The 26,107-nt window shown below is 37.9% G+C and overlaps 1 protein-coding gene across 1 annotated transcript in view; it reads left to right on the top strand.

The window, feature by feature from the left end:
• The window catches only part of LOC120535587 (BTG3 associated nuclear protein), a 319,241-nt gene that overhangs the window by 54,498 nt on the left and 238,636 nt on the right, over window positions 1–26,107 (top strand). Inside the window, exons 4-6 of the mRNA XM_039763527.1 lie at window positions 12,827–13,026; window positions 20,743–20,850; window positions 21,725–21,900. Coding sequence (XP_039619461.1) covers window positions 12,827–13,026; window positions 20,743–20,850; window positions 21,725–21,900 — 484 coding nt within the window. The remainder of the gene's footprint in view (window positions 1–12,826; window positions 13,027–20,742; window positions 20,851–21,724; window positions 21,901–26,107) is intronic.

Here is a 26,107-nt window from a genome sequence, read left to right as displayed (position 1 = left end):
GCAGTAGGCAGGGGGATGGGATAGCAGGCTGCTTGCTGCTTATGTTGATTGATACATTTATAACACAAAAGACACTAATGGAGAGGTGTGAGCAGATTTAAAGTGAGCCAGAATTACAAGTTTTTTGTAGGATTTTGTAATTCTAGTGTTAAGAGAAATAGAGTCATTAAATATAGAATTGTGTTTAAAGTTTCTAAATAACTGTCCCATGATAAGATCAGAATGCCGGGGTGGACGGGAAAAAAAAATACGCCAGTTAAGCTAGAGAAAATAACAATCTGCAGGGGTTCCACAACAAGAGATTGCCCAGTCTCCACCGAACATTTTGCCTATTGTAACTATCGTCATTTTTCATTGTTTTTTTGTTTTTTTTGTCTTTGTCTTAGAGGATTTGATAGAATGGGTCTTGTGATAAGCTGGGTATCCACTTTCTTTCAGACATCACAGTAGACTGTGTAGGACCTTGATCAGCCACCACAGAAGAACCTGAAAAAGCAGAGAAAAGTAAAGATCATTAATGATTGCAAATTAACTGAAGAGAGTGGTAATTCTTAATTTTATTAAGAGTGGAACTAAAGTGAATCTACAAAAAAGCAAATTAAAAAAGTGGGATTTTAGGCGTTTCTTAAAATGTTCCAATGTATTAGCTTGAGTTGTATTAGGGTGCACCAATATCATTGTGAGATATGTTCCAGACAATCAGCATTGAGTATTTGATGTAATTACCATCCACTTTGCCAGTATCCCCATGATGTTCCTGAGTTACTTTGTACCTGAAGTGTAGGGTATGAGAGGCAGTGGCCATTTTAACTGTTGTCTGATTGAAGGGGGCAGCCATCTTGGCTATAGTCGCAGAGGATCAGCCATCTTATACCTAGTCTGAGAAGGGAATGGCCATCTTACCTGTAGTTTGAGAAGGGTTGGCCAGCTTTGGAAGCCGAGCCTTTAAGGAAACATGATAGGTACCTATGGGCGGAGCATGTATCCTAGTCCTTTGGCACAGATAGTACAAAGAGTATGAGTGGCAGACCCATAGAGAATATGTACAAGAAGACTTTAGGGAGTCTTTAGAGTCTGTTACACTACCAAGGAGCCTGGCAGTTTTGGGAGTGCAGCTCGCACATACCTACATCCTTTTACCCACATAAACAAGCCCACCTGTACCCAACTAACAAACCATCCCACTTATTAAATGATCATTAAACGAGAAAATAAGTGTGCCTTAAAAACAACAACTTTATTGAAAGACTCAAGGGTACTTGTACTTAACTGAATTTTACTTTTTGTAAAAATTGATTGATTGATTTGTATGGAATGATTGCAATGAAATGAATAAAAAGATTCAACGGCACACAGTTTGCATTCATAACCTCATCCACACCATCCCACTTATAAAATTAAACTTCATGATCCCAACTATATAATGATTTATAAAGGTGGAAAGATATCAAGTTGCCAAAAAAGCTACTTTACCATAACAAATTCCAAACATCGCAATTATGACATCTTTACCTCAGAGTTGCACAAAAGATCATTTTAAAAGATCTCTCTTCAAAAGCGCCTCTTAATATGAATATCAAAAACTTTTCCAAGATTTTAAAAGACCGCTCAGAGTCTTGCATTATGCTTCATAACTGCAACATTTAGCCACAGCAAAAGATGGTAAAAGTTGAAGGTTTGGGATTCATGTTTTTTTCTTGAAATATTTGTTGGATAATTTTCTTGGTGTTAAATGAAAGACTGGGGCTCTCATATATTGAAAAATGTTCTCTACGGAAGTGCATGTCTGTAGGAGAGAGGTTAACACCTAAAGTGTAAAATTCAGTATTGATTTAGAAGAAATGCTGGACTAAATGGCCAGCATTTTAATGAATGATCACATTCAATTAACAAGGTACTTGATATTATTATAAAATGCAAATGACTCCTCAGTCACAAGATAGGTAACAATCTCCAGATTGAGGGCTTTACATTTTTTTACTTATATCTTTTAACATAAATATCCTCCCAAAAATAAACAATGCTGTACTCCTTAGAATCAAATATTTGTAGAAATTGAACAAAACATCAGGGTGAACTCAAAAACACAACACAGCCCACCTTGGAAAGCACATTTACATAGTGCAAAGGGCAAAAACCTACTTCAGCAAAACCATGGCTAATATCAAAACAACATGCAACACATTTTGTTAGATAGAATGATATGTCTGTTCAGAAACATCAGCAAAATGTTCCTATGGATTTATTGTATCTTAACATCATTCCGTGCCTGGACCACATCATGAGGACAAGGGACACAGATACACTGGCAGTCTGCAGTTTATTTGCCATTTTGTTCAATAGCACACCTTGTAGATAAGAGAACTAATTTTAACATTTACATTTCAAAGATATCATGCTGCACCTTCAAATAAACTTATTTATCCATCTATTCATCCATTGTGTTGATGTCAGTGAAATACTGTTTGAAGCAGCAATAAGGCTTCTTCAGTGCTACATGAAGCGGTTCTCTTTTACATCTTAGGGTTTTCCGTCTATGCAGATGATGATTATGCATCTGTTGAGGTGAAGACAAAAAAGATGGAATGGATGAAAGAAATGAAAAATCAGCCTTAAGCAACTCTGATCCAAGTACAATGCACAAGAAAAAAAAATTTACTCCAAATATGTGTAACATCTTTTTGAAATCAAATTTAGAAATTGCTAAAACTTATGATATTGATGTTACTTTTATCATTTTGCCTTATTTTTCATACGTCTGGTGTAGTTCGTATTGGCAAAATTATTTCTAAAAGACAGTTGATATAGTAGCAAGAAATAAAATGTATTATTTTTCCAATATATTTAGCATTTACTCATTAACAAGAAAAATGTAAGTGCCTACATTTTTGTTTTACTTTCAGTAATGTTTGCAAAACCTTAAAAAAAGAACAAAAATCTTCTGGGCTTCCTTCTTTTGAGCATGACTGTTCTTCCTGGTAACACCCATTACACTCCAGCACACAGTCCTGTGCTTGATTAGTGTTTACATCTGTCACACTGCTGGACTGCACCATTGCATGCTCTATGCAGTTTTTACTTGCATTTGATTTATTATTGGCATCTCTCTATTATTAAATAAAGTAATGAATAAATTAATTCAAGCTGGTAATCCATTTAGTATAATGGATTAACAATAACAAACATACCTGGTAGGAGCATTTTCATAGTGTATTTGTTTAAGAATATACAACCAACTATGTAAATATTGTACTGTAATGCAGTGGCTCTAAAGTTTGTCTATGGTGGCTACAGGATTTCATTCCAATTGGTTTCACAATCTGTCACATATTTTTCCACTACTTGATCTCTTTTGTAATCTGACTTTTTTCTTTCTCACACTCTGCATTCAGAAAAGCACATTAGTCTGAAGTTTTCAATTATAAGAGGTTTTGAACTATGTGTTTTGCCATGCTTTAATGGCTTAGTTCTGTTTTGCCATTTTTCATTTGAATTAGCTTTTTTCTATGTCATTTCCTCCCTTAAGTGTATCCTAAGAATGACAATTAACAACAAGCAGAGCAGTCACAGGACAGATGACACTGAAAGCTGAAAGGCTATTATTACTTCAGTGTCTGAGCCACTAATTTGCTCATCAGTAAATAATGGGTTTAATAACTAGAACACCTGGAAAGGCAGAATGAATATCATGATGGTAAGGATGATGAAAATCTTAGAAATCAAAATTTAAAAAATAAAGCTAAAATATCCTCGAGTAACGTACATAAAATGTTGCTAAATTCCAATAAAAGTTTAGAAATCCCACTTTTCCATTTTTTTTTTGATTGGCCTACAAAACACAGAACTGCAAATAACAGCTTGAGTAGCTGAGGTAGAAGTCCAATTATAAGCTGACATTGGTTGGAACAAAAACCTGCAGCCAAAGTAAGCCACTAGGCGTGAACTTGAAAACCGCAGCTGTAGAGTACAAGCTCAAAGAACAGGTCATACACAATACACATAAGATACGGAGTAAAAGTGGTAAAAAGGCATTCAAGCATCAAATCACAGAATTTGGGTAATTGATAGTCTTCAGCATAACTTTAAGGCATGTATAAAAAATCTGTAGTGCCTGGATATGAATTTATATACCATTTTTAGGCCACTGAACCTCTTCCATATCTATATGTTGAATCTTTGTAAACAATTACTTAAAGTAATAAGGTGTGTAATAACTCTTCACTACCTTATGAGAGTATACCAAAGTAAAAGTTGTTGTTAAACATTTTTTTTTCTTAAAACATATCACCTATTTGAAACCGTAGGACTAAAGAATAAAAAAAATCAATGGTTGAGAAATACATAGCTACGGCAAAATTGTCATCCCTTTTTATGAGTATTTCAGCAGTGCAAAAATGGAATAGGGCTACAATAAAAAAAAAAAATCATTTAATGATTTGGAAATCATGATTAGTTGTAGGGACACACAAGTTACATTAACATGTTGAAACTGAATTTTTAAATGAAAAAGGCAAAACTACTTAAGCTGCTCTGTATTATGCCTTTATAGGGTCACACCAGGAACAGGCTTCCAGGGAGATGACTCCCCATGACTCTCTGTCTGTGTGCATGTCACAAAATCGGTTTGTTTGGATATTTTGCTGTAATTTTTATTTCTCCTGCTTTAGTACACACTGTGCAATTTTGAAAGTGAAGAAGATATCATAATTGTTATATGTGAAATTTGTTTCAGTAAAGTTGTTGCTTTTAAGTCACCTTGCTATCTTTCCTCCTTTATGAATCATAATGTATGTAGGATTATGAAGTATAGTTTTATACATGAGTTGGTGTGGTTGAGGTAAGGGTTGCAAACTGTGTCCTTGAATCTTTCAATAATGTTGTTTTTAAGGCACCTTGGTATCTTTCCTCCTTTAGTGATCATATTATAATTGGGGTGATTTGGTAGGTGGGTATGGGTGGACTTGTTTTTGTGGGGAAAGGATGTGGGTGTGTGTGAGCTGCTCCACCAAAACTGCCAGGCTCCATGGGTGTGTAATAGACTTACTCTAAACTCGTCTTGTACATCCTGTCTCTGTGTCTGTCACTCATACTTCATGTACTGTCTTTGTGTGCACTGTGGTCACCAAAGGACTAGGATACCTGCTCCACCTATAGGTGACTACCGTGTTTCCTTAGAGACTCAGCTTCCAAAGCTGTCTGCCTGTTGTCGTACTATGGCTTAGATGGCCACCTCCTTCTCGAACTACGGCCAAGATGGATGCTTCTCTGAAACTATAGCCAAAACGGCTGCCAAAATGGCCGCTGCCTCTCAAAATCCACATATCAGGTACAGGGTAGAGGGTGGAACTTCCGCTAACTCCGTGTATCATGGATTTACAGGTAATGCGTAAGAGGGTGGGGACTTACACCAACTACTCAACTCTGATTGGCTGGAGCACCTGTCACAAAAAGTTGGTGCCCCTTATACTACTAGCCTGGCATATCTTAAATGGTAAAGTATTCCAGATTTTTTTGTGCATAATAACAAAAGTCCATCTCACCACTTCTTGTAAGCTTGGCTCTTAGAATTTGAAACAGACCTCTATTAAAAGGTATAAATTTATGGCTTGGAATGCAGGGGGATAGGTGCTTCAAAATTTAAGAAGGAGCAAGATTATTTAAGACTTTAAACACTATTAGCTGTATTTTAAAGTCAGTTCTAATGAAAACGGCTATCCAATGTGCCTACAGTAAAATTGGTGAGATATGTTCAGATTTTCTTTTTCTGGTTAAGATTCTTGCTGTTGCATTCTGAACTAACTGCAACGGATTGATGTCTTATTTAGGATAGACAAGTTAGGAGTGAATTACAGTAATCTAACTAACTAAAAACAAAAGCATGAATTAATTTGTATCACCTTCCATTATTATAAGACCTAACCTTTTGCAATATCTTTAAATGGAAAAATACAGCCCTAGTAAGGTGGTTTATGTGTGATATAAACTTTATGTCAAAGTCCAAGATTATACCTAAATTCTTTACTTCCACCTTGACTTTTGATACTCTGAGGTAAGGTTTATTTCTAATGCCCTCACTTTTTCCATTTTTATTAATGAATAAAATTATTATTTTTTTCCTTATTTAGCTTGAGAAAATTACTACTCATCCATTCCAAAATATAAGACAGACCTTAGATCAGAGAGTCCAGAGCATCAGGATCATCTGGTGCTGTAGATAAATAAAGCTGTGTCTCTTTGGCCTAATGGGAGCATGTAGATTGAAAATAACATTGGGCCCAGAATAGATCATTGTGGTACATAGTATGCTATATCATGGATCCATGAATTACAATCAGAACTAACAAAGAGTTTTCTACCTGCTAAGTAAGACTGAAACCGATTTAAGAGAGAGAGAGGCCTACCCATTGGCTAAGACAATTTCTAGGAATTCTGTGGTCTGTTGTGTCAAATGCTGCACTTAGGTCTAATAGGATAAAAACATATAAGTATCTACAAGTCATTTACTACTTTAACTAGTTGGTTTTTGCAGTATAATTTGTTCTTAAACCTAAACTTAAACTTATCAAGACTAGAATGTTTGTTTAAATAGTCATTTAACTTATGAAAAACTTTTTTTTATTATTTTATTCCGAAAAAGCAGGTTTTAAATGGATCCAAAGTTGTCAAGAACAGACAAGTCACTATTTTTTATCTTGAGCAGGGGTTTAACTATTTATTGTCTTTAGACAAAACAGAAAGACCCCCATATCTATTGACAAGTTAACTATGTACATTATCAATGACCACATTTAAAATTGATACATAAATCTATCCTTATTTATATTCCTTTTACCTTCATATCTGAAATAGACATTAATGATCCATCCATCCTTTTTATGGTCCTTCATCTTCTACTCTGGTGTTTGTCTCAGCAAATCAACGATACAGTAGCCACCCATCCTGCCTACACACTCATATGCACTTGCTTTGCTCACTTAATTTAAATTTATATTTGCCAGTCATTCTAAAACCAATATCACACTACATGACTTTTCCTGTGTTTTTTTTTAGTCATAACCTTCATGTATATGATCTTAGCAAGTTGTAACAAGTCACATAGTGACTGGCAGTCTGTATAGTTTGAAATTTCAAGTGACTCTATCATATTATGATACACATCACAAAAACAAAATAGGTATTTGTCTTAAGTCATTAGGATGAGCATGTTTGTGTGTGTGTAACAGGTGACAACTAATGAGTGCTGAACCAGAAGTATGATGTACACATTGTGAGAGCAATGAAAGAGGAAAGAGCCTACCTCTCTAATGTGTCATGCTTGTTGTGCCATGACAGAATGGAAATAAGAGAAAGAAAAATGGAGCAAGACTGTGGCTAAACTTGTCACATTTTGAAAACATTCATGTAGCTGCTGGTACTGTCAAGCAGCATGTTAATTGACTGTTACATTGTGGTAAACACACAATACTTTGAAAGTTTAACACTCCTGAAAAGTAGTGAATGAGTCATTTAAGACTGGTGGCAGACTACTCAACTTTGAGCTGAAGAGTATGTCAGACTTACTGACTGCAGTTCCTTGACCTTTTTGTCTGGAGGTTTTCACATTACACAACTGGTATTCACAGGAATTGACAGATTAAATAACTCGCTCACAAACCAACAGCACACTTTATATATCCAAAGACTCATTAAGATTATGTAGATGAAAACTATGACTGAAAATTTTTTAAAGGTCATTGGGTATTTTAGAAGCTTAATCTGTCAACCCCTGTGATCCCTAGTCATGTAATCTGAAATTCAGCAAATGCAGCAGTTAAGTTTGGCATTGTCTAGGACTCAGTGTCATAAGCACTCAAGAGGCTAATTTAAAGATAAAATTAGCTACCAAATAGAGCATAGGAAACTACAACTTCCTTAGAGAGTTCTTGTTAAAGATAAACTATCCATCCATCCTCTTCCGCTTATCCGAGATCGGGTCACGGGAGGCAGCAGCTTGAGCAGAGATACCCAGACTTCCATCTCCCCGGCCACTTCTTCTAGCTCTTCCGGGGGAATCCTGAGGCATTCCCAGGCCAGCCGAAAGACATAGTCCCTCCAGCGTGTCCTGGGTCTTCCTCAGGGCCTCCTCCCGGTTAGACATGCCCGGAACACCTCACCATTGTGGCATCCAGGAGGCATCCTGATCAGATCCCCTAGACATCTCATCTGACTCCTCTCGATGCGGAGGAGCAGCGGCTCTATTCTGAGCCCCTCCCGGATGACTGAGCTTCTCACCCTATCTTTAAGGGAAAGCCTAAAGATAAACTACTGTTCTCAAATTTAATGTAATAATTGCTTCATTGAAGTATAATAAAACCTATTCTGCATTGATTTTTAGTAGTTTTTTATATTGTGTTTTTATTTAAGTAAAAAGGTTGTAAGATTTTCACTTATTGTTTTAGACTTATTTTTGTATTTTTTTTCTTTTTCTCTTTGTGGAGTAGGAATACTCCCTCTGTTGCTGCCTGGTATCCGTATAGGGCAAGCACAGTGCAAGTCATATACACACTTGCTAGCACCACACTTCAGGTCATTGCTGTGACACTAATCAAATCCTGGAGCAGCCAGCTTGCTGTAAACCAAGTGTGCATTGTGGCATCTGTTTGATCAGCTGCCCTTTGGCACCTGAGGAAAATTTCTTAAGGTTACTTTCAGGTCTACTGCAGCTTAAAATACTTCCATAAGTGTTACTTTTCAGTACTAGAGAAATTAGTAGTAAAATGAGTGCTCCCATAGACTCTTAACCCTTTTTACCATTGCTACTTCTACACCTTCACCTGAAATTAACATGTCATCTAAATAGCAGAACCTTTCTTTTTCTTAAACAAAAATATTTCTAATATCTAACTTTACATATACTAAATATACAGTGATCCCTCACTATATCGCACTTCGACTTTCGCGGCTTCACTCCATCGCGGATTTTAAATGTAAGCATATCTAAATATATATCACGGATTTTTCGCTGGTTTGTGGATTTCTGCGGACAATGGGTCTTTTAATTTAAAGTACATGCTTCCTCAGTTTGTTTGCCCAGTTGATTTCATACAAGGGACGCTATTGGCGGATGGCTTTGAAACTACCCAATCGGAGCATGTATTACGTATTAAATAAAACTCCTCAATGATATACGATGTGCTTCCTGAGCGGTGCTTGATTGTTTGCTTTTCTCATTCTCTCTCACTCTCTCTGACATGCTCTGCGCCTGACGGAAAGGGTGTGAGCAGAGGGGCTGTTTGCACAGTGGCTGTTTGCCTAGAAGATACAGACGCTACTCTAAAAATGCTGAAAGACTACCTTCACATTACTCCTTTCTTTGCAGCTGCTTTATCTCGGTGCGCATACTTAAAAGCCCAACAGCACGTATTGATTTTTTGATTGTTTGCTTTTCTGTCACTCTCTCTCTCTCTCTGACATTCTCTGCTCCTGACGGCTCCTTTGAAGAGAAGATATGTTTGCATTCTTTTAATTGTGAGAAAGAACTGCCATCTCTGTCTTGTCATGGAGCACAGTTTAAACATTTGACTAAAGGGTGTTATTTCATGTCTAGAGGGCTCTAATAATGTTAACAGTGTGGGAGAGTTTATAAGGGCTTAAAATATATAAAAATAACCATACAAACATATGGTTTCTACTTCGCGGATTTTCACCTATCGCGGGGGGTTCTGGAACGCAACCCCCGCAGTTGAGGAGGGATTACTGTACTTTGAATATTCTCTTTACACCCGTGACCCTCTGTTAGAATATAGCGGGTTGGAAAATGGATGGATGGATATTCTCTTTACACATTTCAACAACATAGGTTATGCTTTTAACATTTCCCACTTTTCATGCACTGAAGAGAGTTCCTTTCCACATTTCTACCATACACACATGTACTTCTCTTGTTTCGCAACCCCTGCTCTTGTTTCTATTCACTCTTTCAGATCTATTTTTCATTCTTACTACAAAATCATCAACATATAAATGGTTTTATGAAAATCTCTTGTATCTCACATGTCGTCTCCATCACCGTCAAGAAAAGATGCAGACATAACAAATACTCAATGAAGTCCAACTTTCCTTCATAATTTTTACTATCTCTTTTTTCCATTATGACCAGAGGTTGTATATTTCTATATATTTGCCATTACTGGAAATACTCTTAATTCAAACCTGACTTTCTCAGTGCCCATCTCATTACCTCTTATAGGACTAATTTATTTTTTCAAATTACAAATGTGAGATTTGCATCTTTACTTGTAATCTATTTTTCCTACATTTGACCTCACAACAAAGGGTATCTTGTTTTTTTCCTGAGCATTAATCCAAACTCCATTACACTAACTTTCATGTTATCCCTAATTCTTTGGTCTTGCCATGTCTGGTCTACTGCAACGCCCTGCTTGCAGGCATACTGGTATGTGTTACGCAGATGACTTAAAATGCTTTGGCACATCTGGTGGGCACCTGTCACTCCTTTTCAAATCACAACATTAACAGCACATGTTAAGTTCAGATTCCTGATGAATGCTTACAGAATTGTCAATGGGTTTAGCACCTACTGTACATATATATATATATATATATATATATATATATATATATGGATACACTTATGAGGTCCTACATTTATTCTTGACCACTCAGTGCTCACATGATGAACAGCATTTTGTGAAGCCACCTCTGCGTGGCATCAAATCTCAATCCAGACTCTTCATGCATAGCTCATAGCTGGTGGAACACGCTGCCAACGTGTATTCAAACTGCTGTGTTCCCCAATGCGTTTAACCCTTTAGAACTCACAGCATTTCTCATCTCATCAACAACAACAACATTTATTTATATAGCACATTTTCATACAAACAGTAGCTCAAAGTGCTCATAAGTACTTGTGCGGTGTACTTTATGCACCAGTGTTAAAATGGCTATTTATACACACGCTGTGATGTTGTAATATAAAACATTGCAATAATTTTAAATTGTACATGTTTTTAATGTAATTTAATAACATATTACTCAATAGTACTCCATAGTCTAGGACTATCTGAAAATAACCCTGATCCACTTCTCCAGCGCTCATTCATCAACACTCACACTTTCATCCACTGCAGGAATTGCACATGTATCACATTTCACTTCACTTGCTGAATGTTCTTTGCAGACAAAGTCACTGCAAGAAGAACATCTCATCATTGTCATATATACGTAAGTACCCACGCGGTATACTAAACGCATCATATGGAAATTGCGACTGTGCATTCACTCATAAAACCGACTGGGAGCACACTGGAGGGAAACCATTGTGACACTGCACTTGTAATGAATCAGGCTAACAATAGACGGCATATGCTGCTGGTAGGTTCAAGTAAAAGGACATTGGACAAAAATAACTGAGTTTGGTGTACAAAATGCACCATTGCGAGTAGTTAAAGGTTAAGAAGTGTTTGGAGTCTCTTATTCTGTGAATTTCTGTCTAATTGATAATGGCTTTGATAGGTACAGTACTTGTAACAAAGGAAATATGAAACTCTTGCATTTTGTTCTGAGCTCTTCACTTGTAATAATCAATTTTGTAACCTTGTTCCAAAGTAGACCACAGACTGATGTTTACTCAATTATATTAAACTGTTTTGTAAGTCACTTTGGATAAAAGCATCTGCTAAGCAAATAAATGTAAATATAATTTCTCTGACAGTCCTATACCCATTTTCAAGTTTCAAAAGTTTGATTGCTTAATGTAGACAAAAATCTAATAGCTCATTCTTTTCTTTACTGTTTTAATTCTGTAGGCAGGAGTCTATGGCAAGCTTGCCATAAGAGTCTGTCTTTAAGTCTTACAAATGATACGTGCTTCCAAATTCAAAAAACTTTTATTCACATATATTACACTACTGTATATACTGTGTGCATTTATAAACTGACCTATGTCTTAAAGGGTTTTTCAACTTGAAAAGTTCAAATTTTAGCTAAATTTATACACAACAGAGGAATGTTATATTACTTTCTGACAATACATTATGACAATATACTGTAAGTTGTTTGGTAGTGTTGTGGCAATCAATAAAAATTAAATAGGGCTGCAACTGACAACTGTTTTCATGATTGATGAATCAGTTGATTACTGTATCAATTATTTGTATTTTAAAAAGCACAAGATTATTTTAGTTTTTCATTTCTTTTCTTCAAAACCTACAAATTTAAAGTTTTATTCCTTATAATACCAATCCTCACTTTCAAGTAACAAAGCAGTTCTGCAAGGTGAATAGTAGTCAGTATATCTGAGCCATGCACTTGTTGGATTTTAGAAATCAATAAAAGTACATTTGGAATAAGAAACAGCTCTTAGGGCAAGGGTTCTTACTCCACAGAGTCAATGTAAATGGCTCATTTTTGCATTGAATAATTTTGCTTACAGAAAGAAAAAAAAGTTAAAATCCTTTTTTTGCATCTTTATAGTTGTCTAGATAACATTTTATAGTAACCTTTAATGCATTTGTTTGAGATATACATAGGTTTTTCAGAATTAAATCGCATTGGTCATTCTAACCATTGTCATAGATACTGTTTGTGAATTCGGAATGGTATATATATATATATATATATATATATATATATATATATATATATATAGTACATATATATATATATATATATATATATAAAAAACATAATTGTGTGCATTACCAAGGAGTATAAAAAATATATTCTTTGATTTCTATTATTTTACTGAAACTTTTTTAAGATTCTTTAGTAATGAATGTGGCCTGCAGTTTGATCTGATATGTTAAACTGTTAACTTTTATTGCAGTCTTTACTATATTCCATCAATCAGAGCATTTGCTTGCGTCTGGACAATATTGAGGCAAAGATTCAAACTATTGAGGCTACATGCAAATCCCTTGAAGAGAAATTGGATATGCTGGTGAATAAGAACCATGGACCCATTCAAGTACCGATGGTAGCAGGATCTCCTCTAGGAGCAACACAGACCTGGAACAAAGTGCGATGGTAGGGAATACATTGTGCCAATATCCATATTTTAATTTTAATTTGTATTTATTTTGTAGAAACTTATTAAGCATTTATTGTAAATGTTATTATTTAGATAAGCAAGTGGTGATAGGATACATGTAATAATCGTTTTTACATAGGCAACTCTAATGAACACTTGTATTGGGTTATTGTTCCATTCTGCTTTAATTGGTATAATTTTATGTAGGTCAAAGCGTTATATGTAGCACCCACATTGCTTGATTACCAATTTTCAATGTATAGCCATTCCTCTGAAACTGGATGAACTCCAGTCCTTTGGTTTGCTGTTTTAATTATGTGAGGGAGTTTTATCTTGAATGTTTATGTTTCCAAAAACAGATCAGCCCAAAGGACAAAATTCTTTGCAATACAAATTTCATAAAAAAATGTGCATGCTGATTATGTAGGCCTTCAGAATTTGGTAGAATTCTCTTTCTGCCTCAATCATGCTTTTTGTGTACTCCACAGTAGTGGCAGATTTTATAAAGTGTCTTGTGACATAACAAGTATTGTTAGATTTTCTTTTTTATTGTTGGAGTTGATGCTTTACACCCAATGATAAAGTGATGATCAGATTTTAAATAATTTAAAAGATGTTGAAAAGCAAAACTTGTGATTGCACTCTTGTTTAAATAACTAGTCATTAGTGTCTTTTACATGCTATCTACATTCTAATCCTTTGACTAATATAACACGTCCCTATACTATGATGAAAATTTCAGGATGCAATAGAGCTTGTTTAAAAACTGAGAGAACAAAACTAACAGTCATTTAAGAATATAAAGATTCAATGAAAGGACTAGATTAGAACATTGAACATTAGAACATTAGAACAATCTAGACGAGAACAGGCCATTTAGCCCAACAAAGCTCACCAGTCCTATCCACTTGTTTCCTTCAAGAAAACATCAAGTCAAGTTTTGAAAGTCCCTAACGTCTTACTGTCTACCACACTACTTGGTAGCTTATTCCAAGTGTCTATCGTTCTTTGTGTAAAGAAAAACTTCCTAATGTTTGTGCAAAATTTACCCTTAACAAGTTTCCAACTGTGTCCCCGTGTTCTTGATGAACTCATTTTAAAATACAAGTCTCGATCCACTGTGTTTATATAAGCCTCAATAACTCAGTTATTCCCAGAAACCAGCTTTCTAAAATATCATCCAAACCCTTATTCTGGTTAGAGAAACCAGGTTATTGGCCTTTGAGAAACCTAGTTAACAGACATTGGTTTTCCACAAACAACACGATATTGTTGCCATGTATACCTTTAACCAGGTTATTGTTAAGGATTTTGTAGTCTGAGCATGCATAAGCTTGGAACATACTTTCAGTAACCACAGGAAGAGGCATTCACAAAATAAATTTCCAGAGGGAAATTTTGGAATGATCACATTATTTATTCTACTGGCTGAAGTAATCTGTCCCAATATTTCAGATATTGTTACATGTATGTTGATGTGCTGAACATACAGTGTGTGGAAACCGTACCCCCAACACAGACAGACCGACACCAGGATGTATGAAACACGCTCCTTTATTTATTTTTCCTTTACTGCACCACAATGCCTTCTCTCATCAACTCTTTCCTTTCTTCTTCTTTCACCAACTCTTTCCTTTCTTCTTCTTCTTTCTCCTCTTCTTTTACTAACTCTTTCCTTTCTTCTTCTTCTTCTTTCTCTTCTTCTTTCCCTCTTTCTTTCTCTCTCTTTCTCTTTCTCTTGGACCTCCTCCTCCTCACAAGCTTCATCTCCTTCCTCCCAACTCTGGCTCTCTGTCTGGAAGGAGGCGGCTCCTTTTATCAGGACCCGGATGAGTCCCAGGTGCTCCCCTTGACGTCACTTCCTGGTGTGGCGGAAGTGTAAGGAAAGCCCCTGGAAGCACTCCGGGTCGTCTTGGAACTGTTTCCGGGAGCACTTCCTGGTGTGGCAGAAATGCTGCCATCCAGGACTCCCCAACTGACCGGGCGCCCCCTGGCGGTGGCCACGTCCTCTCACGGGCATCCCAGCTCCGTCTCTGTGGCCCCAAATAGACCCGGCGGCTGCCCTCTCGTGGCGAGGAGAAGTATTGTCCCCGTTGGGGACTGTCCAGGCGTCCCGGCCGGGCAGTGTCCCCGTACATCTGTGACAAGTGTTAAAACTCAGCAGCACAATCTCAACAGCAGCAGGGTAACATTAGAACATTAGAACACTCTAGACGAGAACAGGCCATTCAGCCCAACAAAGCTTGCCAGTCCTATCCACTTGTTTCCTCCAAGGAAACATCAAGTCGAGTTTTGAAAGTCCCTAATTTCTTACTGTCTACCACACTATTTGGTAGCTAATTCCAAGTGTCTATCGTTCTTTGTGTAAAGAAAAACTTCCTAATGTTTGTGCAAAATTTACCCTTAACAAGTTTCCAACTGTGTCCATGTGTTCTTGATGAACTCATTTTAAAATACAAGTCTCGATCCACTGTACTAATTCCCTTCATAATTTTAAACACTTCAATCATGTCACCTCTTAATCTTCTTTTGCTTAAACTGTAAAGGCTCAGCTGTTTTAATCTTTCCTCATAATTCAACCCCTGTAGCCCTGGAATCAGCCTAATCACTCTTCTCTGGACCTTTTCTAGCGCTGCTATGTCCTTTTGAATCCTGGAGACCAAAACTGCACACAGTACTCAAGATGAGGCCTCACCAGTGCATTATAAAGGTTGAGCATAACCTCCTTGGACTTGTACTCCACAGATCATGCTATATAACCTAACATTCTGTTAGCTTTCTTAATGGCTTCTGAACACTGTTGGGAAGTTGATAGCTTTGAGTCCACTATGACTCCTAAATCCTTCTCATAAGGTGTACTCTCGATTTTCTGACCACCCATTGTGTATTCAAACCTAACATTTTTACTTCCTATGTGTAATACTTTACATTTACTGACATTAAATTTCATCTGCCTAAGCCTGTATGCTATCCAAGTCCTTCTGTAATGATATAACGGATTCCAAATTATCTGCTAATCCACCTATCTTGGTATCATCTGCAAACTTAACCAGCTTGTTACTTATATTCCTATCTAAATCATTTATATATATTAAAAATAGCAATGGCCCTAGCACTGACCCCTGTGGAACACCACTCTTAACATCGGCCAGTTCTGAAGAGGTTCCTCGCACCATCACCCTCTGCTTCCTGTGTCTGAGCCAATTCTGCACCCATCTAAAAACATCACCCTGAACTCCCACTTCTTTTAACTTGATGCCCAACCTCTCATGTGGCACCTTATCAAATGCTTTCTGAAAGTCCAGATAAATAATATCATAAGCTCCACTTTGATCGTATGCTTTTGTTGCAACCTCATAGAATTCCAACATGTTAGTAAAACATGACCTCCCTCTTCTGAACCCATGCTGACTGTTCAGAATAACTCCTGTCCTTGCCATGTGTTGCTCAATCTTATCCTTAATAATTCCTTCCATTAATTTTCCTGTGATGCATGTTAAGCTTACTGGCCTATAGTTGCTTGGATCTGCCCTGTCACCCTTTTTATATAATGGGATGATATTTGCCATTTTCCAGTCCTTTGGAATCTCTCCAGTGCACAGTGACTTCCTAAAAATACGTGTCAAGGGTTTATATATGTACTCACTAGCCTCCTTAAGAACACGAGGATAAATATTATCTGGGCCTGGTGATTTGTTTGATTTCATCTTATTTAATCTGAGCAGCACTTCTCCCTCTACAATTTCCAAATCCCTCAGTACCTCCTTAGTAGTCGTGTTTACCTCTGGGAGGTTATCCACTTGCTCACTTGTAAACACCTCAGAAAAATGTAAGTTTAGGGCATCTGCTATTTCATTGTCTGTATCTTTTAATTCCCCTTTACTATTCCTGATGAACTTGACCTCCTCCTTAACTGTTCTTTTACTACTAAAATACTGAAAGAATCTCTTGGGGTCTTCTTGTTACAATCCCTGATATTTGCATCGCTTCTAATGTGCAAAATCTTGAGGGATGGCTGCTACGAGGATAGGCAGCCAGGAAGCTTTTCCAGCAGGACACCTCATCAGTTGTGTGCCTCACCTTCACAGGGTGTTTCGGCCTTTTATCACAAGACACCCTCTGTTGAAGCAGGCCCACCACAGGTTGATCAAGCCTGGGTGTGTGTCTCGCGGTTAGCTGATCGCCTTAGCCGCCCAAGTGATGTCAGCCCTCTTCAGCCATAGCCAGTGACTGGTCCTCTCAGCAGTGTTAGCCAATTCTCTGATAGCCTGTCGTTGGGCCTGTCCCCGGACTCCAACCTCTCTAAGTAGTTTTGCTGTTGTACTGGCAACAAATCCCCTACACCCCACCTCCACTGGGCGCACCTTGATCTTCCAGCCTCTGTCCTCCGCCAAGTTGGCATACCGCAGCTTCTTACGTTCAAATGCTTCCTCAATTGTATCCTCACATGGTACCGTCAGCTCAATGACGTAAGCAAGTGTGCGGGAATTAGACCAAAGGACGAGGTCTGGTCGCAGAGTAGTTGTTACTCATACATTCTGGGAGGTTAAGACATGGTACAATCTTAGGTTTTAAGCCTAACAGAAAAGAAAGTTGTCAATATACAAAGTATGACCATTTAATTCCCGGAATACAATACAATACAATACAGTTTATTTTTGTATAGCCCAAAATCACACAAGAAGTGCCGCAATGGGCTTATGGGAATGAATATGTAGAAAAAATGTGTACATATCTGTTCATTAGCAGCTACTGTTACCACTGAAGCAATCTTCTTCCACAACTATGCATTTAGTTAAAGAAAATTACCATTACAGGAAAGTTATGTGAAACTCTGTTTCTGGAATAACTTTGAGTTCCTTTGTCACATTACGCTGGATGTCAGAAATGTCTGAAATGTTCACCCTTTCATGGCAGTTTTTATTTTTGGAGAGAGACAGAAATCACAAGGAGCTAAGTCAGGTAAATAGATGATGTCCTTCTGGCGTCATTGTACACATGTTCTTGCCCTTTCTTAAACCTCATATGCAACTCAAAGACAGTTGACTTTTTCATAGTATCTCTTTCAATAGCTCCAACATTTCATAAGCACTTTGTAGCACAGGTGATACTACACAGCTGTTTTGGAAATTAAATAATCCTTATATGTTACAGCACTTTATTACACACATTATATCCATGTTTTTTGTTAACTTTGAGAAAGGATAACCTATGGGGTCTTAACTAAGAGGAAGGTGCATAATGTACCTGATGTACTAGATGGAAGTGACTTTTACTATAGGCTTCTTGATCCTCCTTAAATTCTGAATTATATCCAGTATCCTAGTGTTTAGGATCAGGGATTAAGGAGGTATTGTTGATTATCTACAAAATCCAAGAGCCCTGTAAATTAAAATTTTGAGTTGTTGAACAAAACAGTAAGATTGAGAGTGAGGGTTTTGTGAGCTTGCCAGAAGTTAGAGAGTTGGTTTCCTGGAGAGGGAGAAAAAATTGAAAATATGAGAGGATTTTTAGAAAATGATTAAAGCAAGACAAAAAATGGACAAATAAGGGAGTTTCAAAATCCCCTAAATCCTACCAATACGATAAAAAAATCACCTGATCTGGGTCACAAGATACATATCTTAAGGCAAGAGAATCTCCAGCACTAGTATTTTGCAGAGTCTACATATATAAACACTTGCAAATGGCATTTCTCCTTAAACTCAGAACTGTCGATAATCATGTCTGAGAATGAGCCAGGTACTGATTACACAAAAAAGAAAGGTTGCTTAGTGCTTTTTATTCAAACGATGTCCAACAGTAAAGTGATCCAAAATAAAGTGTAGTCAATCCAATAAATATTCTCCAATAAATATAATAATTAGGCAGTGTCCTTAGTGGAGGTTAAAATAAGTCATTAAATAAATAATCCACACAGTTAAAATCTTCGGGATAAAACAAGTCAGAATCTGTCTCTTCTAAAAACCCTAAGACCCTCTGTGCTTCCATCCAAAACCATATCTCTTCAGATCACATGACTACTGTATGCCTGCTCAACCCATAGAGGATGCCCTTTGACAATTGCAGTCTTCCTTCAAATTGGCTTGCACCCTAGCCACTTCATTTGGTCAACACTTGGGGTACCAAGCCCAGCTCATGTTCCTGCCACCATCCATGACTTTCAGCATTGAACCCACAAACCCTGCTCCTTACTCCCAGCTACAGCCCCACTGCCCACAAGGAGTTACTCAGAGTTTGTTTTCACTCCAGTTCCTTGTGTACTAAGGAGGAATAACCTTGCCCTGTGAGCACCGTTCACTTAGGGCCACTTCTTTACCACTTGACTCCTTTCTGTCGCACCAGCTCAGCTTCATCCTGACCTATCTTTCTTTTCCTTTGCTCCATTTATGTTCCAGACTTCTGTTTTTTCCTTTGGTTTTCCTCTTTGTACCACTCGGGCTCCTTTTATAACTTAGCAGGAGCAGGTGCCTAATCATGCTCCCACCCCAGAACCACTACTGAGAGACTTGTCTGAATTTGAAAGTGTGCTCTGTCAGGCCTCCCATCAACAACTCAGGGCCACTAGTCCATGCTACCATATGGATCTACACTCACCCTCAGCCTGAACCAACTGTATTTAATTAAAGCAGCACACTGCCATGGACCAGTAAAATACGGTTTACTACACCAGGTCACCTAACATACATGACTTTAAGATGTCAAAAGTAGACCAGAACACCTGCAGGAAAAAAACATTTAGACATTAGAAGATTATGCCATAGTCACTTGCAGACATAGCTCTTTAAGGCAGCACTGCCAACAACTCTGCCACAATGCTTCCTTGTATTATAACTTGTTCTACATTATTTAACCACAAGAATTATGTTGGATTGTAATTATAATGGTTTGAGTTTTTTTTTCTTCTAAGATATTAAATACCCATGTAGCCTCTCTTCCTGAGAGTTAAGAGATTCAATTCCCATCTGTCAGAGTAAGGCATGCCCTTTCAGCCAGGGATATATTTAGTTGTTTTTTTTTTATAATATATACATTTACAAGATTAGTTTAAGTTGCTTTACAATTAATTTAATCATTATATGTGGAAATCCATGCCTATCTGTGCAAACTCGTTACTGTAATATCCAGTTTGTAATTGTATAATGTTAGAGCCTGACATGTTCCCGCACAGGCTTTGGCAAGAATTTCTCATTTGTCTAACTCTGGAAAGAAAAAAAAACACTCTTCATTCAAGATTTGCAGAGAACACACTTCTTTTTCCAAGTTCAAAGCAAGATTTTTTCCATATTTATAAACATGAAGGACTATGTTTTTTTTATTCCTTTATAAATAAAAGTATAATCAAATAATGTAAATGTTTCACTACAATAATTGATAAACTGGAAAGTACATACATATATCAAAACAGACTCTGGTATTGTGAATCAGATTTGTATTAGTAGCATAAATTTATGCCCTGCACCTGTAAATTTGAATGTACAGTATATGTTGGAATGAGACTGGTGAGTTCTTTTAGTACGTCAGTGTGATTTACTATCTGTAATTTCCTTCTGTGGTCTAGGTTCATTGTTTAACTGAAAACTTTTAAAGGTTAATGGGATCCTGTTTACTGTGATCCATCTTTTCATTCATTTATCCATCAGATTTGTATCACGCTAATGATAAAATTAATTAATCAGCCAACTGATTCTGTTCAATTTTGCCTTTCATAGTGTGGTACCACAGACTAATGTGATTGTAAGTAGTGATCGGCCAAAAATGACAGTACAGGATGAAGCAGTTCCTCGAGCCGCAGATTCTTTAGAAAATCTTCTTAGCAAGTAAGTACTCTAGCTGTTAAAGAAAAAAGAAAAACCTCTATGAAATTTATTGTGCATTGTCTTTGTCCTAATGACTGTAAACATTACATGAGTAATTAATTAGTTAAAATATTCCTGCGGGCGGCACGGTGGCACAGTGGGTAGCGCTGCTGCCTCACAGTTAGGAGACCCAGGTTCCTCCCTGCGTGGAGTTTGCATGTTCTCCCTGTGTCTGCATAGGTTTCCTCCAGGTACTTTGGTTTCCTCCCACAGTCCAAAGATGTGCAGGTTAGGTGGATTGGCGATTCTAAATTGTCCCAAGTGTTTGCTTGGGGTGTGTGTGTGTGTGTGCACCCTGCGGTGGGCTGGTGCCCTGCCCATGGTTTGTTTCCTGTCTTGCGGCCTGTGTTGGCTGGGATTGGCTCCAGCAGACCCCCGTGACCCTGTAGTTAGGATATAGCGGGCTGGATAATGGATGGATGGATGGAAAATATTCCTGCTGTTTTGTTTTTATTTTGTGAAACACTCATCAAAATGGTTGTGTGCACAATGGTATTTGTACCATTCCTTTGTTCTCTTTTTCTTATTTATCATAAAATATTTTATTCAACTGTTCTTTTCAATGAATACATTCAAATACAAATTTGCAAGTTAACTGTTCTGTTATTCTTATTTGAACCTCATTGTTGCCAGCTGGTTTAAAAAATTTAAATTAAAAGTCTAGAATCTTAATTAGCAAGTGAAATAAAATGTTAATACATACGAGACATGGGAGAATCAAGAAGTGGTGGTTACCACTGCTACCGCTAAGCTGTGGGAGACTGAATTTTAATCTAAGTCCATTGGCAATACAGTATGGTGCAGCTGATTAACATCTTTTTTTTTTTATTGTCAGCACTGTTTCTGGACGTAGGCAAAATACTATTTTGGTAAAAGTTCCTGCACCAGATGACAGCCACAATGAGGATGCTGAAAGTGGCTCAGAAGCCAGTGATACCATATCTAACAGCGGCCAAGCTGGTGGCCAATCTGTTGGAAACAATGTTACCCTCATCACCCTCAATTCTGAAGGTAAAAGTTCCTCATAGGCTATTCAGTCTGCAATCACTACATTTTTTTGATTAATACCTGGATTTTAAGTAAGAAATTTACTTGGTTAGTGTGTGCCTTGACATATGCTATATGTAATCACCAACAACTGAACACATCCAAAACCAAAGATTATGTCTTAAGACTATGTCTTTCATTTCTATATAGTGTATAATGAATAGATCCTCGTTAAAATCATTTACACTATGAATTGTGAATAGAAAAAGATGACTAAAGAAGTTAGTATGCGTCCACTGCAGACATTCAGAATTCAACCCCTTGGTTACATAAAATATTCACTCAGCATTATATTGTGTGCTTACCAACAGGGCATACTAATGCTTAGCTAACAAGGAGTGCTCCTCTGTTCTCTGGCTCTGTTTTACTTTGTGCAAAAAGAATAAAATAAATAAATAAAACAGACACACATACCACTAGTATTATTAGTTCATATATCTTTTCATGAACAAATCTTGTCTGGTTAACTGGGACTTTTATGAAACAGTGCTTTGTTCTAACTTGTTCATGAAGCATGTACATATTATCGTGCATAGGCAAAACAGTTTGCTGTACTTTTAGGGCAATGCAAAAGAATTGTATAGGGACATTTCACTATATGTAATTTTCCTTGGTTTGCAATGGCTACAGACAAATTCCTTGTTTAGTACAAGGTTCTGCTGTATGGTTTTATCTTCAGTTTGATTGAAATAACTATGAAGACCTTTTACCAGTATGAAGAGAGAAAAGTTATGTTCTTCAAAAGGAAAAATGGAGTTGCCATCAGATGAGAGCTGTGTGTTATACCATGCAGTGTCCTCATTTTATAAGTGTTAAATGTATTTTTACTCATTTCCAGGTGACTTAAAGAGAGAAATTGCTTTTTAAGAATAAAGATTGGCATCAGTATCTTAAAGCACACCAAACAGGAAGTCAATATTTGTCGCCTGATAACTTAATTATGTGAAAAGTTACAGAAAAGCATTTGTTTCCTCATTCTTTGAATAATAACACTAGACCAGCACTTTGTTCCATTTAGGTACTGCTCCCATATTAGTATTCAAACGCGTACTCCTGGAAGGACTCTTTGTTACTTCAGTTAATTCTTTTTTTCCTGTGAAAATGATGTGGTGGTGTAGAAAGAGTTTAAAAAATGCTCTGTGCATTGAATTAGCTAATATTTAATCACTCTTTCATCAGAGAGGCTTTCTTTTTGTGGCATTAACAACTTGAAAATGCTTAACATAAGCATTTACTCCTGTATCATCTTATCTTATTGTTATTAAATATTTATCAGCATTCCTTCCTTATATACAGTGAGCCCTCCTTGATCGCGGTGGTTGCGTTCCAGAACGCTCCGCAAAAGATGAAAATCCACAAAGTAAAAACCATATGTTCATATGATTATTTTCATATATTTTAAGCCCTTATAAACTCTCCCACACTCTTATAAACATTTCCCGCACAGTTATACAGCATAAACCCCTTGTATTCTCTTAGAGATTAGGTAAGATTCGTTGAAATTATGTATGTAAACACACTGTTTATATACAGTTAAACCTAACCACATCTTTATTTACACTATTTACTGTTTTACTTTACTGCACAACCCAAGGGCTCTGCACTGAACCCCAAAGTCCAGGCCTCTCCTTCCAGTGTCTGCCTTCTTCGGGCCGCCTCCACTCTTCTCCAGTAAGACTCGCCCGACTCAAGTCCTTGAATGAAAGGAGGCAGCCCCGTTTATACAAGCCCGGATGGGCTCCAGGTGCTTTCCGACACTCCTCCGCGGACACTCCCCTTTGTGGCGGAAGTGCCAGCTGCGCACCCGGAAGCCCTCCAGGTGTCCCCTGTCTTCTTACCCCCAGCACTTCCTGGTGTGGTGGAAGTGCTGAGGTCCAGGGCTCTCCAGGCACCGGGGCACCCCCTGGCAATGACCACGGGCCCCCGCAGGGTTGAGCTTCCAAGCTCTGCAACTGTGGTCCCCAGTGTAACCAGGGCAGTCGCCCCCTCATGGTCTGGAGGAGGCGCAAGCCCTCCTCCGGTCCTCCTAGGCGTCCCGGCTGGGTACCATCCCCAGCCGTCTGCCACAACGTACATGCAAGAAAAATTGTATACAGTAAAATGTGTTTACAGTGACACTAAACGTACGTACATGTACCAAGTACTGTTCGTAGAAAATTAATTATGGTTACTCACCAACAATGACACAACGACTTGTCCGATAACAATAAGTTTTACTGCACAAAAAAGGAGAGCGTTACAGCTCTTCTAAAGGAGCCTCTTCAGGTGATTGTGTAGCACCGCCGTTGTTCTTCTTCCAGCAGTCTTCAATACAAATCCCTAAAGCAGATTCCATCCAGACTACCGCCTTATTAAATCCTCTTACAACTCGTTTTGCGGCCCTGGTTAAAGGACACTGCGGCCGTAGATCTTATATTCTTTTCTTCCTTTTTAAATAAAAGGAATCGTGGACTCATTGATGCCATAATGGTGTCCTACAGCGGTGTAGCTGTTCCCTTCCTTCAGCATATCCAAAATGTTTACCTTTTCGGCAGTCGTTAGCATCTTCCGTTGGCGCTTGGGCACGGCCCCTGAAGCAGTAGCAGGAGCAGATCGTTTTAGAGCCTTAACGAAGGGCTTGACTATGCACAAAGATAAACACATAAGAGCACAAAAGTTTACTCTTTAGACAGCGAAACACGTTGATGCTGAATAAGTGAGACAAGACTTACTGGTTAATGCAGCGGAATCAAATTTGGCGCTCCGTCTCTGAGCCAATCAGCACACAGGAACTTAACTGTGTGCTCTGATTGGGTAGCTTCTCGGCCATCCGCCAATAGCGCCCCTTGTATGAAATCAACTGGGCAAACCAACTGAGGAAGCATGTACCAGAAGTAAAAAGACCCATTGTGCATATAAACTTGCAAAACAGTGAAAAATCTGTGTTATATATTTAGATATGCTTACATATAAAATCCGCGATAGAGTGAAGCCGTGAAAGTCGAAGCACGATATAGTGAGTGATTACTGTATATTCAACAATTTTACAAAAGCCCCTGTGGATGTCCTAACTGGGCTAACATATGAGGACCTTACGTAATCGCACTGGCCTCCTATCTGGGGGTGTGTGTGTGTGTGTGTATCAGTCCACTGCTCAAAAAAATTAAAGGAACACTTTGAAAACACATCAGATGGGAGAAAAAAAATCATGCTGGATATCTATACTGATATGGACTGGATAATGTGTTAGGAATGAATGGATGGCATATCATTTGATGGAAAAAAAAATGATCACTCTACAAAGAGGACTGAATTCAAAGAGACCCTGAAAAGCAAAGTGAAAAAATGATGTGGCAGGCTAGTCCATTTTGCCAAAATTTCATTACAACAACTCAAAATCATACTCAGTAGTTTTGTATGGCCCCCACATATGCATGCCTAACGACGTCTGGGCATTCTCCTAATGAGACAACAGATGGTGTCCTGGGGATCTCCTCCCAGATCTGGACCAGGGCATTACTGAGCCCCTGGACAGTCTGAGGTGCAACCTGGCAGCATCGAATGGATTGAAGCATAATGTCCCATCTATTGGATTTAGGTCAGGCGAGCGTGGGGGCCAGTCAATGGTATCAATTCCTTCATCCTTCATGAACTCCCTACATACTTTCGCCAGGTATTGTCATATACCAGGAGGAACCCAGGACCCACTGCACCACCATAGGGTCTGACAATCGGTCCAAGGATTTCATCCCGATAGCTAATGGCAGTCAAGGTGCTGTTGTCTACCCTGTAGAGTTCTGTGGATCCTTCCATGGATATGCCTTCCCAGACCATCACTGACCCACCACCAAACCGGTCATGCTGAACGATGTTCCTATTCCTGTTTTGGGGGTTGTCTCATTCTTGCTACTTTAGTGCACATTTTGTTAATTTCATTAACACCAAATTAGCTGAAACTGATTAACAACCCCCTCTGCTACTTACAAAACCAGATCAGTATCCAAGATGTTTCATTGACTTGATGCTATACTCTGATTAAAAAGTGTTCCTTTAATTTTTTTGAGCAGTATACAGTATATACACTTGTATATTATAACGGCATAACCTTCTTGTTTTAAAGAATATCTTATCAAAATTATTACTTTGGACTGATGTGTGAATATTGAGCAATTTTCGGTCCCTCTCTGAGAAT

The sequence above is a fragment of the Polypterus senegalus genome, chromosome 9, assembly GCF_016835505.1.
Source record: "Polypterus senegalus isolate Bchr_013 chromosome 9, ASM1683550v1, whole genome shotgun sequence".
Taxonomy (NCBI): domain Eukaryota; kingdom Metazoa; phylum Chordata; class Cladistia; order Polypteriformes; family Polypteridae; genus Polypterus; species Polypterus senegalus.
This window is presented reverse-complemented; position numbering and strand designations above follow the sequence as displayed.